The sequence below is a fragment of the Xenopus tropicalis genome, chromosome 2 (genome assembly GCF_000004195.4).
Source record: "Xenopus tropicalis strain Nigerian chromosome 2, UCB_Xtro_10.0, whole genome shotgun sequence".
Lineage (NCBI taxonomy): Eukaryota > Metazoa > Chordata > Amphibia > Anura > Pipidae > Xenopus > Xenopus tropicalis.
This window is the reverse complement of record NC_030678.2, coordinates 147,962,311-147,977,410: the sequence shown is the minus strand read 5'-3', so window position 1 is coordinate 147,977,410 and position 15,100 is coordinate 147,962,311. Positions and strand designations below refer to the sequence as shown.

General features: G+C 39.8%; 1 protein-coding gene across 1 annotated transcript; it reads right to left on the bottom strand.

Annotated features, from left to right (window-relative positions):
• Positions 1-4,614: 4,614 nt before the first annotated feature.
• krt78.5 (keratin 78, gene 5) lies at positions 4,615-11,700 on the bottom strand. The gene is made up of 9 exons (XM_031897212.1): positions 11,404-11,700; positions 10,797-11,017; positions 10,564-10,624; positions 9,209-9,304; positions 7,565-7,744; positions 5,910-6,035; positions 5,602-5,822; positions 4,878-4,912; positions 4,615-4,787 (listed from the first exon to the last, which is right to left on the bottom strand). The coding sequence occupies exons 1-9, from the start codon at positions 11,683-11,685 to the stop codon at positions 4,630-4,632; spliced, it is 1,380 nt and encodes a 459-aa protein (XP_031753072.1). The 5' UTR covers positions 11,686-11,700; the 3' UTR covers positions 4,615-4,629.
• Positions 11,701-15,100: the final 3,400 nt, after the last annotated feature.

Genomic DNA, 15,100 nt, shown 5'->3' with positions numbered 1-15,100 from the left:
AGACTGTAAACATAAGATTTTTGGCTCAATTTAGAGCCAGCAACCCTAGGTTTAACTGAACCCAGGAAGGGTATATGAAATGCATAGACAGTAAGGGTCACTGACACACTTGGCCTTCAAAGAGAGCTGTTGTCATGTACCACAGTGAGTCTGACGGTGATAGCTTCCCCTATGCTTCCCACTGGGACACAATGCCTGGAACTAGAACAGGTTGAGCCCAGCTGAGGAATAGCAGGAGTGCCAGAAAACTGTGGGAAATAGCAGTCCAGAAGCAAAGGCATGAGATGCTGAAGTCAAATGGAGCTGAAGTCAAACCATGGAATCAATAACCAGAAGTCAAAAGCCAAAGGGGAACTGAAAGATAAGTCAGAAGCAAGTCGAAGTTTATTATCCAGATGTCAATAATCACAAAAGAACACTTAGGGGCACATTTACAAAAGCACGGACATCGGAGCGTTCATTCGAACGTATTTTCGCCGAATTTTTCGGGCGTCCGCATGACTTTTTCGTACGTTTGCATGAAAAAATCGAAAAGGTTTTACCGCTGTTTACAATGGTTCGGTACAAAAATTTCGTGACTTTCGGATCGCCAATGTGATATTATCATGACTAATACGATTTTTTCGTAAGCATTTTTGGGATATTTGCGATCTTCGGAAATTTTCATTTCCAATCCGAATTTTTCCCATTTGGGATTCAAATTCGTGGATTAGTAAATCTGCCCCTTAGCGTCAGTATAGACGATCTCCTTGCATAGAGGGTAGGCCTCAGCCTCTATTTATACTGAATGCGCATGTGGCAGAATGCACGCATGCTAACCTGCGGCAAAACGTAATTTCATGCGTTTTCCATGACATGCTTTAACTGTGCACCTAGACGTTGCGCTGAAGACCGGCACCCGTACGTGATACCTGACAGCTGCTGAGCTGAAGCCTGCCTAGCAGTATAAAACTGATAATATTTCAGAAACCAATAAAAAATGAATGAAATTGTGAAAGGTAGAGTTGATATCAATTTTTTTTATAGGGTGGTACTGTCACAATGGTATGGGGGTTGGCTGCAGGGGCGAACCCTAGGCTCTAAAGTATAAAGTGCATGAACCCCATGGTCTTTTCTGCCTAATAGTAATAATACTGTGTAACTTTATAGTTCCTGCAGGTTTACTACATGTAGCTTAACACTGGAGGGAGTGTTCCTTCTTGGCAAACGGCACAGTTAATTTATAGTTATGCTACCTAACCACTCCTTGTGAGCATTTTATAGTTAGTTTTAGGTTACATTGAGTTGCAAAGATGTCTTAATCACTTACCTGGTTTTCGAGGTGATGCTACTGAAATTATATTATACTTATAAATTGTTCAGAATTTGTCATAATAACAAGAACTTGTAAAATTATGTTGTTGCAGTAGCTCAAAGACTGGGCCGGTTATTAGGATGGGATAGTGTATAGCAAAAAACAAATGAGCAACTCATGATGTGAATAATGTAGACATTATACAAGGTGCCAATTTGCATGAAATTTGTTGGGATGGTGAACATGCTGGGATCTTGGAGCAAGTCCTTTCTGCCATTTGGTATATACTTTTTATTTTATTTTTCTATTAAAGAAGAAGGAAAGGTAAAGTCTCTAGGGGATGCCATAATGGTAGGCACCTCCCAGACTGTAATTGCTTATGTTATATCCCAAGTTGGTGCTCCTGTTTGAAAAAAATGCACCAGTCCGGGGTAGCGGAGAGCAAGCGATGCTTTTTCTTCTTCTAACTTCATTCCTCCGAATCCCAGGCCAGAACATGAGCAGTAGGGTGAAGATGACAATTTCTTGTTAAAGTTCGGCTTTTCACTCTCCTGCACATGCGCAAGTGTTACGAAGACAGAAGAAGGAAGAGAATTTCTCCCTCGCAGCTACCCCGGGCTTTTGCTTTTTTTTCTAACAGGAGCCTGGGGTATCAGGTAAGTGATTACAATCACTGGGGGGGTGCCTTACCCCCCCCTTCCTTCGTCACATCAGTCAAAGAGAAATTGTACACTGTTCTCTCCCTCATATAGCCTCTTTCTAGGGATGTACCCTACAAGTGTTACTGAGGAGAACCTGCTCTAGAACCTCCTCAGGTAATCCCCTACCTAACAGTGCAATCTAGTGACCGGAACCAAAATAACTCAATTTACACAAATAAATCATTTATAGTCCTTACATACAATGCTGCCAGTCCAGTGTACAGTGCTGCAGGGAAGTGCTCAGCAACATATTCCACAATTAGGATGTGCTGATGCCTATTGCATGTGTATATGGGAAATATTTTCAAAGGACATGTAAACCCCCCTACACAAAAATTCACTTACAGTGAACAGCCTCTTTGAAATCTTTAACTACCTGCCACTCTGATTGTTAAAAGGTTAATAGTAAGGCTGTAGCATCTCCTTAATCACTTAGGATGCCTTCTTCTCCTCTAACCCACTTGGCCCCCTCTCTTAGGAATTTACTTTGGCTGTTTGCTAGTGAGCATGCTCAGTTCTTCTCAACTCAGGCTACCAAACACACCCTCCAGTCTAGCAGCCAATAAAAAGAGGGCACTGCTGGTTTCCATAGAAACTCTGGTCTAGCTGTGCAACCTGCTGGAGAAACATGTTTTTTTCTCCTAACCTGCGCCTAACCATTACAGTGCTCAAGACAAGCAGGACTTTTTATCAAAGTTCTGCCTGTGTAAGCCTGCATTCTTCATTGCATGAACTTTACAGTGCACATGTGCTGTTTTCAGATGTAAACATCACTGATGATGTCAGAGGGAAAATGTGATGATGCTGGCAAATGGAGGGAATATATATGGTACAAATGCTGCAGTGTGGGTGGGGGAAAGGTGCCCATGGTACACGGTAGGAAAATGTAGGCTGTAGACTTGGACACCAATATAATAATTTGAGACTGTATGGCACCAATATTTTACCCTAAGAAATATGTATATATATTTTTTTCATTAGAAATCACATGATTTGGAATGATTCTTGCTAGCAATTTTTTTTACATGAACTCTATATTACACTGCTCTGCTGTACTATATGAACTGTCCATGATACATATTGCTTACCAGAAAAGAAATATATATATATTTGAGTATTTTTTGTAATTGACATGAACAAATCTAAAGACCCATAAGCTGTAATGAGTGAATTTAGTGACAGGACCCTTCTTTTTACCTCGGGTCACCTATTGTGTGTGTAACCCCTTTTTGGCTTTAACACAAACAGAGTCCATTGGTACACTGGACTCTCTAACTTGGAATGGTGCTTTACTATGTGGAAGAGTTATTGTGGATGGTGTTGTTTGACTATACCTCCCACTGCCAGATAAAACAAAGTAGAGGTAAAAGTAAAAAAAAGCTTCTAACAACAAACTGAAGAACAATTTAATTTGTCCAAGACAAATGATCCACAGGGATAGATATAGCAATACTAACAATGCAGATGTAGCAAAAGAAAGGCAGGTTCAAATGATGGTAAAGGCAGAGCACTGATGCATCACTGTAGAGATTAGCATGGGTGGTAAAGAAGATCCTTAGGGTTTCCACTTTATATGGTCCGGATCCCAAACAGCAGACATGGATCAGGGAGAATAAATCCTCATTCAGTGGGTCCCTGCTCCCCGACTTCACTAGAGATGCATGGCATCTCTTCTCTAGGGCAAATGAGCGATAATAAACAATATGTAAATATAAGAAAAAATTCAAAGGGTTCTTTCTAGTAACTAGAAACAAGTGTAGGGTTTAAATCCATAGGGGCATATTAGCCCTATGGGTCACTACATGTGTTTCCCCTAAGCTTTGCCTTCCCATCACAAACATCAAATTGTGAAGCACACATCACATCTTTATATATAATATGGATTTGAAGGGCTAATGCTAAGGGCTAAAGGGACCCTGGGGATATTACTACTATACGCAGAATGTTTTTAATCTTCTTAAAATAATGTTATGCTGCACCGTTTTAGATTCAAATGCAGTTTATTAAAGATACAAAGTAAAGGAAAGAAATTCTACAATGTTTAAGAAAATGCCCAAATGCATTAAGAGGATACTCAGTACAAACACCCAGGATCCCTACTCCTATCAGATAAATGTTAAGCATTTACAGAACTAGAAGCTATAATGACCCGTTATATAAGTAAATATATTCTTAACTTGTTGCTAGAATAGATGTACACCTACCTCCACAACAATGCCTGAGAATGAGATTTCTGTGCGATATGTGGTTCTTGCTTATATATAGTGATGAGCGAATTTTTTCGCCAGGCATGGACTTGCAGCGAATTTCTGCATTTCGCAATTGGCGAATTGTTCCACGAAACTTCTGTGAAAAAAATTTGCCACGCGTAAAAATGTTTTGTGGGGCATCAAATTGGGCTTGGCTGCATTAAAATTGGGCGCGGGTGACAAACAAAAAATGCGTTTCGTGAATTTTTTCGACGTTTGGCAAATTTTCTAGCCGTTTCCCAAATTTTATGGCGAAGCAAAACGGGACAGATTCTCTCATCACTACTTATATATTTCATATATTACACAAAATGTTTGATGGTCTCCCTATGTTCAGTGTCGTGATATGTGGAAATGAGCCACTTCCTTCATGCATGGAGCCAAATTAATGTCCCATTCCTACAGCTCCATGGCCACCATGTCCACCACTATGGCCCGATCTCATGTCGCCTCCCATTCCCATTTCACTGCCCATGCCGCCGCCCATTCCGCCTGCTGCAGCACCAAGAATGCTGTATACATTTGAACCGCCGCTGATCACAGCTAAGATTTAAGGAGGAAATTAATTAGCTACTACTTGAAAAACAAAACCATTAAACATAATCATAGCATAAATGAATTGTAGGCACTTACATATGCTGACATTGTTGGCAATCAGTCCAGAAATTCTGTAAAAACCAGAAAAGAAATATTAGGGCACAGATTGTTCTTTCTTTCTGTTTACTGTGTTTTTTTTGTTTTTTTTAAGGATAAGCCTGTATGTTTCATACTCTGCCTACCTGTATATGCCTTACCCTGCCTGCCCTATGCTGCCTATAGAGTATATGCCTTACCCTGCCTGCCCTATGCTGCCTATATATGCCTTACCCTGCCTGCCCTATGCTGCCTATATATGCCTTACCCTGCCTGCCCTATGCTGCCTATATATGCCTTACCCTGCCTGCCCTATGCTGCCTGTGGCAGGCAAACCTAGCTGGGGTTTGTTTTGAGAGGTTGTTAGCATTAGGAAATAGTTATTAGGGGGTCCTTAAGGTGTGTATGTACTTCTGTGCTACCCACAGGGGAGTAGGGGCCATATGGATTTAAGGGTGAGTCAGGGGGATATCCCTGCAGTGAGCACCAACTGTTTGGGGTTTTGCTGCAGTTTTGCAAAAATATTCACTGAAGAATGACTCTAAAAATGTTGCAAAAATTGCAAATCCATCCATCACAAATTATTTCAGATACAATAAACATTTTGATGATAGTGTCCCTATAAGAATGTTACAGAGTTGGTATAGCTCATTAATAACTTTCAAACTGCTTAACATAGCGTGGGACTAAATCATTTTTATCTCAAGGGCCCCATGTAACTGACCTGCGCTCTTCTCCTCCCAGCATGAGTCCGTAAGTGCCAATTTCAACATCCAGTGCAATCTTAGCAGCCAGAAGTTCTTGGTAGTCTTTAAGCTGACGAGCCATGTCCTCCTTAAGTTTCTTTTCAGCAGCTTCAAGATCCTGAAGTTTCTTTTCTGCATCCTTGAGAGCAAGGTTGCCCTTTTCTTCAGCTCCAGCAATGGATTGATTCAGACCTGCAATCTATCATTTAAGGAAAGGCATGGGTTCTGAGTATGGATCGGCTATTGGTTACAAACCTAAGTCACTACTGGCACAGCTCCGACCTACCTGCTTCTTGAGATTTTCAATTTCAGCCTTCAGCCTCTGAATCCTACGATTCAGTTCTGCTATTTCAGCCTTGGAATTCTTTATGCTGTCCCCGTGTCCTTCAGCTGTTTTCTGCAGCTCCTTGTACTAAAGCAAAGAAATGATTAACAAACATTGATAATTATTTTTTTTTTTTATATTGCTTTATCGTAGAAATCCAGAGGTAACTTGATTTCACAGGCTAGCACTTTTGAACTCCTGTGGTATTTATAATTGAATTAAATTATATTTTATAACGGAATTCATTTTAAGAATTGAATTGAATTTTGTGTTTATATGCGATTAGATTTATAACTGAATTCAAATTGATAACTGAATTGCATTTTGTATTCATATTTAGAATTGAATTGTATTTATAACTGAATTTACTTTTTTACATTACATAAATAATGAAGGGTCATTTTCATAAATGTTCATAAAAATGTTTTGTATTTTTTGCTTTTCTATCATTCCTTTTAGCAGGGTAACTTATGTTTACTAATTTAATCTGCCTACCCTCAGCTGATGTTTCTAAGCTAGCGGAGAAAAGCAGATCTGCTGCTTTTCTCTCCCTGAATGTGCTGACAGGCATGGCAGCAGCAGGCGCACACGCACAATGGATTTCACAATGAAAATGCATAATTTACCACTGCCTTGCCGATGGGCTGATCTCTTTGCTTTTCTTCGCTTGAGAAAAACACCCCTATTCCATTGGCCTTAGGCCTATAACACATGGGGTGTATTCTGTGCCAATACATTTTTCAGCTGGTGCAGAAGGGTAGGGTTATGGCCATTTCACATTAAGTTGAATAGATTTAATCTACAAAATGCACATGTAAAGCAACAGTGGTTGCTTCTCTGCCAGCCGAAATACACTGAGAATATGCACAACATCAGCATCAGGTGAGATGCAAATTTCTGTTGTTTCTAAAATCTTTCTGCAATGCGAAGAGGGACAGATTCATTAATCACTACCTAAGAGTAAACTTTTAGTATGTTATGAAATATCTTAATCTTAGCAACTTTGCCTTCATAATTTATTCTTTATAGTTTTTAAGTTACTGCCCCCCCTCTATTCAGCTTTCAAATAGGGGTCACTGACCCCTAGCAGCCACAAAACTATTGCTCTCATTGTTATTTTTTTTATTGCTTATTTTGCTAATCAGCCCCCCAGCTGTACTTATTCCAGTCTTATACTCAAATTCATCTTCATCTACCATCCTCACCTGTCCCATTCTGCACTAGACATTGCACTTTATATTCTATATAAACTATATACAGTTTTGAAGGTAGTACTCTTAAGTTATCATTGTTGATACCATATTGTTTTTGTTGACCCTCTTCTCCACTTACAGAGCTCATTTACTGTTTTTCTTTGAAATAAATATTGAAAAACATATACCCCACTGATGCCTCAATTAATGTTATTTTATAGGTATTTATTTTGATTATTAAAACTTAGCAGTTGCTGCTGTATTTCCCACCCTAGGCTTATACTCGAGTCAACAAGTTTTTCCAGTTTTCTTAGGTAAAATTAGGTACCTCGGCTTATATTCGGATCGGCTTATACTCGAGTATATATGGTACATTGGCTAAAGCTGTCTGTGTTATTGTAATTAGCTGCAACATGAAGTTACAGTAGGGTGTAGATATGCATTATCAAACAATGCTTCAGCTTCCATTTTGCTTCTTTGTGCACATAGTTCTAATTGTGCTTTAACATCCTGAATGATACCTTCCAGGTTCAAGTCACGGTTGTTATCCATAGTCAGAACAACAGAGGTGTTGGTGACGCTATCATGTACCTGTGACAATTCCTGAAAAAGACAAAATCACACCAAATGTGTTTTTTTGTCTGAAACAAAATCTTTCTCAAATTCAAAATAACAAAACATTAAACACTTGGGGCAGGTTTAGCAAAAAATACAGTTTGCAATTTATTTTCCGTTTCAGAAAATGAAACAATGCTTGTGTGAGTGTTTTCTGAAACCTCGAATAGTCAGGATTTATTGAACAAAAAAACATGAAAGGTCACTAAAACAACTTGGCAAGTAAAAGCCTGTAAGGTTCTATAGAAGTCAATGGGAATAATCTCAAGCAATTTGTAATTTTTCAAGTCAAGTAGGAATTTATTGCTATTTGTACTACCAGTGTCGGACTGGGATGCCAGGGGCCCACCAGAAAATCCCAGACCATGGGCCCACTCTCCAAACTATTTTTCATTCGCTTCTCACTCAACAATGTATAATCTTTTCTTCTTTATATCTAGTCTCTTTGTTCCCAAGCTTAAGGTGGATTCTAGCTGCCAATATGGGTCCCTTAGACCGACTCTGCAGTTTATCAGCCCGTATAGGGGCACTAACGACGGGACTGCCTAACTGATATCTTGCCAGATATCGATCAGGCAGGTTTAAAAATTAAGTCAGATCGGGGACCGCATCGGCTCACCGAATTGACTGTACCTATACCCGGCGTTCGAATGAATTAGCCCAATATTGCCCGCCCGTAGGTCGCCAAGCGTGTGGATCATAGCGTGTCAGTCTTAACCAGTGTCGGACTGAGATGCAAGGGGCCCTCTAGGAAACCGTGGGCCATAGGCCCACTTTCTAAACTATTATTCCTCCTCTCCTCCCTCAGCCTCTTTATTATCTAAGTCCCTTTTCTTTATCCTTCCATCTCTTTTTCCCATATAGAAATAGGGATTGACGATGCAACTGGCCAAATAGTTAGGAGCAGGAGGACCCCCTGACACCTGGGCCCACAGGGAGTTTTCCTGGTATCCCGGTGGGCCAGTCCGACACTGGGCCAAACTGTTAGAATCACTGACACTTGGGCCCACCGGGAGTTTTCCTGGTATCCTGGTGGGCCAGTCCGACACTGTATACTACAGTACATAGGGATCCTTGTGCAGCATAGTATATAGTAAAGAAGGACACATGGGGAGGACCATTTATCAGCATTTTAATTTCATCTAAAACCACAAAGGTCAAGTCACGATACCAAAGCTTGAATGAATAATGAAATTTTGGTTGTTGTTGCAAAAAGTACGACTTTTTCGTGGAATAACAAACGTATCATGAAAAAGCCATACTATTTTAACAATATTATAATAATGATATAAAAAGTTCTACACTTTACAAAAAATACAATTTTTTTCTGAATAAAGACCTCTGACTTAAGGGTAAAATCAGAAGGGTGCTCGATTCCTCACAGACACCTAGGAGTTACATTGTGATCTCCTGTCCTCTATTTGCTATGAGAGAACTTGCAGGGGTTCTTACCGCAGCATAAAGAGTTCTTAAGAAGTTGATTTCACTTGTCACTGCATCCACCTTGGCCTCAAGTTCTGTTTTAGCCATGTAGGCAGTATCAACATCCTGGAAAAAGACAAAAACAAGATTTCTTTAATTCATCTTCAGAATTTTGTTAGACTCACTTTTAGTAGCAGGGAGAGAGGACATTCAGCACACATTGATCAGAGGATGCTAACATGTATTGTCTTTGTTGCGCTCCATTGATTATAAGTTTGGAATTTTTTTGCAGCACAGGTATAGGATCTTATTCTCCTGAATGCTTGGGACCTTAGGTTTTAAGGATAAAGAATCTTTCTGTAATTTGGATCACTATTAGTGATTAGCAAATGTGTCCCTTTTCGCTACACTGAAAAATTTGCAAAAAGTCAGCAAAACGCGTTTGTCGCACTCATTTTTTGGCATGTTCTTTTTTTTGCTGCGACCGTCCCCATTTTGGGTTCGCGTGGCGTTTTTCCGCTGCATTTTTTCTCGGCCTAAAAACGCCGCACAAGCCACACATGGCGTTTTTCAGCAAATCCCGTTTCCATGGTGCTAATAGTGCGAAATAGCAGAAAACGCTGCGTATTTCCGCTAGGTCTGCCAGCTGCCTTTGCGTATACATAGGAATAGCTTGCGTTTTTACGCAACGCTGTGTCAAGAAAGTATTTTTGAGAGACATTTTTGCCCTTGATCCCCCTCCTGCATGCCACTGTCCAGGTCGTGGCACCCTTTAAACAACTTTAAAATCAGTTTTCTGGCCAGAAATGGCTTTTCTAGGTTTTAAAGTTCGCCTTCCAATTGAAGTCTATGGGGTTCGCAAAGTTCGCAAACTTTCGCACTTTTTGGTGTAAGTTCGCGAACGGGTTCGCAAACTTTTTTTTTGAGGTTCACTACATCCCTAGTACCCTTAGATAGGTCTTAACAAACACCTCTTTTTGGCCTTTCCAAAATAGACCCTTTATTCCTTCAAATTTTAATCATCCAAATGAAACTTCCTCGGACCCACATTATATACTGTGATATATAATACAGCTAATATACTTGCAATACAACGCAACCTAACTTGTATCCCTCTGCCCCAGGCCACACTAGTGACAACCATAAATGGGGAGGGTGGGCTACTTCCCTCAGTCTGCTATTCCATAAGATCCCTTATGCTCCACCCCCCATGCTAATGTGACATCCCTTGGTATTTAACCCCTTACTGCCTGCTTTATCCTGCCCTGTAATGAGCCATTAATCCTATAATTGGAGCTGTGTGGGTATCCTTTCCTATATTTTTGAGCTAATGGGTTTCCATTTAATAGACCTTAATATGACTTTATCAATACATCAAAACTGACCTTCTTAAGTACCACAAAATCATTTTCTGCTTTTGTACGCTTGTTAATTTCATCCTCGTATCTGTTTTAAGAGAACAGTGGTTAGTAAGCAGTCTTTCTTTTCCAGCTTATTGTCACAGCAACACAAACATGCAGGTTACATGTACCAACAGAGCTCTACCTTATCATACAGTGAGCAGCTTAAAACTTATTCTAAATGTACAGTTGGGAAAGTAAAACTTGTGCAGACATACTTTTTCTTATATTCCTCTGCAAAACCTTGCTGATTCTTCCGTTCATGCACCAAATGGCCTCTTTCATTTATCAAAGTATTTGAATATCTCTTCAGGTCGCCAATGTATTTCTCAAACAGGGGATCTAGGTTGGCCCTTTTGGTGCTGTGCTTAGTTCCCTGTTCCTGCAGCAGTTTCCATTTTGTTTCTAGGACTTTGTTATTCTGTTCCAGAAATCTGACCTGTGACCAAAAGGAAAGAGTTTAGAAGAAAAGACTCTAGAAATATGGAAAATCAAATAACTTAGAAACAGGAAACATACTATACATACTATACTCTATTCTTCCATATATTAAGCTTCTTTGTTCCCATACAGAATTGGGAAATAATCATATTACAGGCCAAATAGTTAAAAGCAAGATGGCCCACTGACACCTGGGCCCACCAGGAGTTTTCCTGTTATCCTGGTATCCAACACAGCATGACTTGTTTCATTTCAGTTCTACTTTATAAGCTATAAATGCCCTCTATAAGGCAATATATATATACTAATATATTAGTATATCTTAAAACCATCTAGCAGCACTTTAAATTTGGACATTTGTAATATTAACATTAACAGACTTACCTTGTCAATGTAAGCTGCAAACTTGTTGTTGAGAGTTTTAATTTGTTCTCCTTCCTCTGCCTTTATTATCTGGATATTTGGATCTATGGAAACATTAAGTGGTTTCACACTCATTGTATTAACCTTATGGAATCCACCAGGTCGACAACCAGGCAATCTCTTTTTTTTTTTGTTACCATCCCAATATCCTCCTCCAATTCCTCCCACAAAACAGTCGCTAAAACCCCCTTTTCCACCATCACCACTGCTAACATTTTGTCCCTTCTTGATGGAGAAAGACATGATGGCTCTGGATTAAAGCTGTTAAAAGGGAAAATCAGAAACTTGAAGGAACAGATAAGACGAAGGAGATGTGGCCCCTTTGCACTGAAAGAGAAAAGTGTCTCCCTTTCATCTGCTTGAAGTAAAGGGCTTGGTTGCATGGGAGACAGAGGGCCAGTTTAGAACAATAGTGGGTTTGGCATAGTTGGCAGACACCCATCTAGTCAGTCTGCTACATTGATCACACCTATTGCAATATATTTCTTTGCTAGCGTTCCTTGATATTTGCCTATATTTAAATGCACCTTCCTGTGATGACATTAATAGACAATATTATATAAATGTAATCTTCTTCTGCCTGCTACCAGTGCTGAATATAATTACGCACAATTATTAGTCATTTCATTTATACAGGGTTTGTTATACAGGTGCAGGTTATAAAACAACAGGGGAATAGACATGCTGGGGATATAATGAAATAAGTAGGCTGGGTCAATTGGAATTATTGATTTTTTTATGTGGGAGCGTGCTTGGTGTGTGAGGCTGTGCGTCCGGATCAGCTGTCAGAAGTTCTGTGTGGTGCATGTAGATGATGCGCTACGTGAGGGAGCGCTACTGAAGGTGTTTTGGCGCCTTAGGATGGCATCAGATGCGCTCTGTGATTGCTGCAGAGGCAGTTCTAATTGGAGCTACAGGTATTTAAACTGATGTTTCTTTTCCTGCTTTGCCTATTAGACATGGAAAAACTGGTGTTAACACTGAGAGTGCTGCTGATTCTGTCTAAGGCTGCAGCCTCCTGAGTTAGGCTTAAGGTAACCCTGGCTGATGTGCCCTCCATTCAGAGGCTTGCTGGGTTAGGGTTTAACCCTGTTTTATTTTTTTCTACAGATGTCCACTACTAATGAGTCCCCAGCAAAAAAGTATAGAAAGGCTAAGCACCTGCAATGCAGAGCTTGTGAAGATCAATTGCCAGACAACTACTCAAAGAGATTTTGGGGCTGATTCACTAAAGTGCGATTAGTGTTATCGCATGCGATAAATACCGCTCGATTCGCCAAAATAATATCGCATGTGCTAATCCGCATATCGCATGCGTTAAATAGCGCATTAACGAAATGTGTTATTTTTAACGCATTGCGGTAATTAGCGAATGAAAAGAATACTAACACATGATCCACAAAAGCACATGAAGCGTTAAACGTGCTAAATATTGTGAGAAGCTGTGCGAATATTAACACCTACTTGGGGGAGACGGTACTTAAAGAACATTGCGCCTTGTGAGCGTTTGGCAACACAACATGGACTTGGCAGTTGGATTTTTCTTGCCTTGTGAAGAAGAGGATCAAGTATGTGATCGTCCTAGAGTGATACATCCTACAGTTTTCAAGGAAAAATCAACTCTAGAGGGATTGTCAGAGGAGGAAATAGTGAGGTGCTATAGGTTTAATAGAGCAGCAATCTATGGCCTGTATGAGGTACTGGAGCCTTATCTGCAGCCACTAGCACACAGAAGCTATGCTGTTCCTGGCATTGTCAAACTTCTGTGCTGGGGTTGTGAAAATCAACTTCTGATGCCAGGTGGAAGCCTGATGTACAGCCCCAGTAAAGTGGCGCAAATTGTAGTAGCCTTTGCTGTACTGCACAATATTGCCAGTTGTCATGGATTGCCTGGATTTGTGGCTGATGTCCTAGATGACCCAGATCATCCCATATATGGTGTATAAAGTGCAGATGACAGAGGCAATGGAGTAAGGGGAGAAATCCTAAACAATTACTTTACGTGTAAGTACCTACAATCTTTACTAGAATAAAAAACAAACAATACTCTTTTTCTTTCCTGTGAAAATAGTTGCACACTTTTTAAAAATGTTTTTATTTTATTGAGCTCAGCAGTAGTGAGTGGCAATATGCCACATTTCTGCATTCCCAGTAACTAGTATTCACTAAGCACTTAAGGCTCACGTCCCTTGGAGTGGGTGAGTCCCCCCCCCCCACAACAAATAGTAAAAACAGAAATGTTTAATTACATAGCACTAGATTGACATAGGACTAATGTTTGCATGGGTCTTGCATTATCATCAACAATAAACCTCTTTTCCATTTCAGGAGATTGTTGTGGTTTTCTGTAAAACTGTCTTGCTGGCTTTACAACCCATTGACCTTTTTGATGTTGTTGGAAAAAATGATATATTTTTGCCAATCTTCCCAATGATGATCATCATGACATGAAACATACAACTTCATGGACAATAATGTAATTCTGGTATTTTTGGACATTACAAAGTTCATGTGAAGAAAACCGTTTTACAAGGACCACCTCCAGTTTCAGACTTATATAAAAAAAATATATGAATGCTTTTATTGTGTTGGCTACAATAAGCAAGCCCATCACAACATAGTGACTTTTTGCTACTCATTGTTGCCCAAATGAATCCCTTTCTTCCCATTGTTATCAATAGAATAGTAATGCATGCTCTGACACTAACCTTACTAAACTACTGCAACTTGCTACTAACTGGCCTCACTAACTCCCATCCCTCTCCCTTATATTTTGTATAACTGTGCTGTGTAGTTCCTCACTTTCCAGCTTCACTTGATTCCTCTGGATGATAATCTTTATCTGTGCCCTCAATATCAGACACATCTGGCCTGCTAATATAGCCAGGCCTCTCGTCATCACTGTTGGTCAAATGTGAAGGTGCATATATGTTTTTAGTTTTTTTTGTGTTGAGTTTGCTGTGTCATATTGACTAACATCTGAACTGTCACTGCTGTCATTAACATGAATAGGTATTTCAACTTTCAATTAACATTTACTAACACTTGCATGTTTGGTGGTTTGGCCTAAATCTCTGATTTATGTAGATTTTTTCCTTTGTTTTTTGGCATCTGTGAGCACTCATGCCTCCTTCATGTTATTCATTTGTTTATTACCACCACTACTGGGTTCAATATTGTTGTGACCCCTCGTCAAGGGTTTATTTGGTCGCTCCACAGGCGGTAATTGGGCATCTACACCTTCTGAGCTCTCCATCTTAAGCATCTCTGCAGAACTGCACAAAATGGTGAAAGTCATGTGATACGCGATGCCTAATGCTTACTTGTGGAATATCGCGCGGTAATAATGCATGCGAAATACCACTTGAAAATGTGTTATCGCCAGATAAATAACGACAATAAAATTGCTTCTTAATTATCACAAGTATCCTTTTAGTGAATTGTGAGTTAAGTCGCAAAAAATAAGAAGCGATAAAATTTTTAACAAATGCTATAAATAGTGCTCATTATATCGACCTTGAATCGGCCCCTTTGTGTTACCTTCCTAGGATATCTGTCTAATAAAGAGAAAGGGAATACTCCTAGCACTTCAGCTGATTAAATGAAAAACTTTATCAATTCCACTATGCAGGTGATGATTCCCCAGTTCAGACAGAAC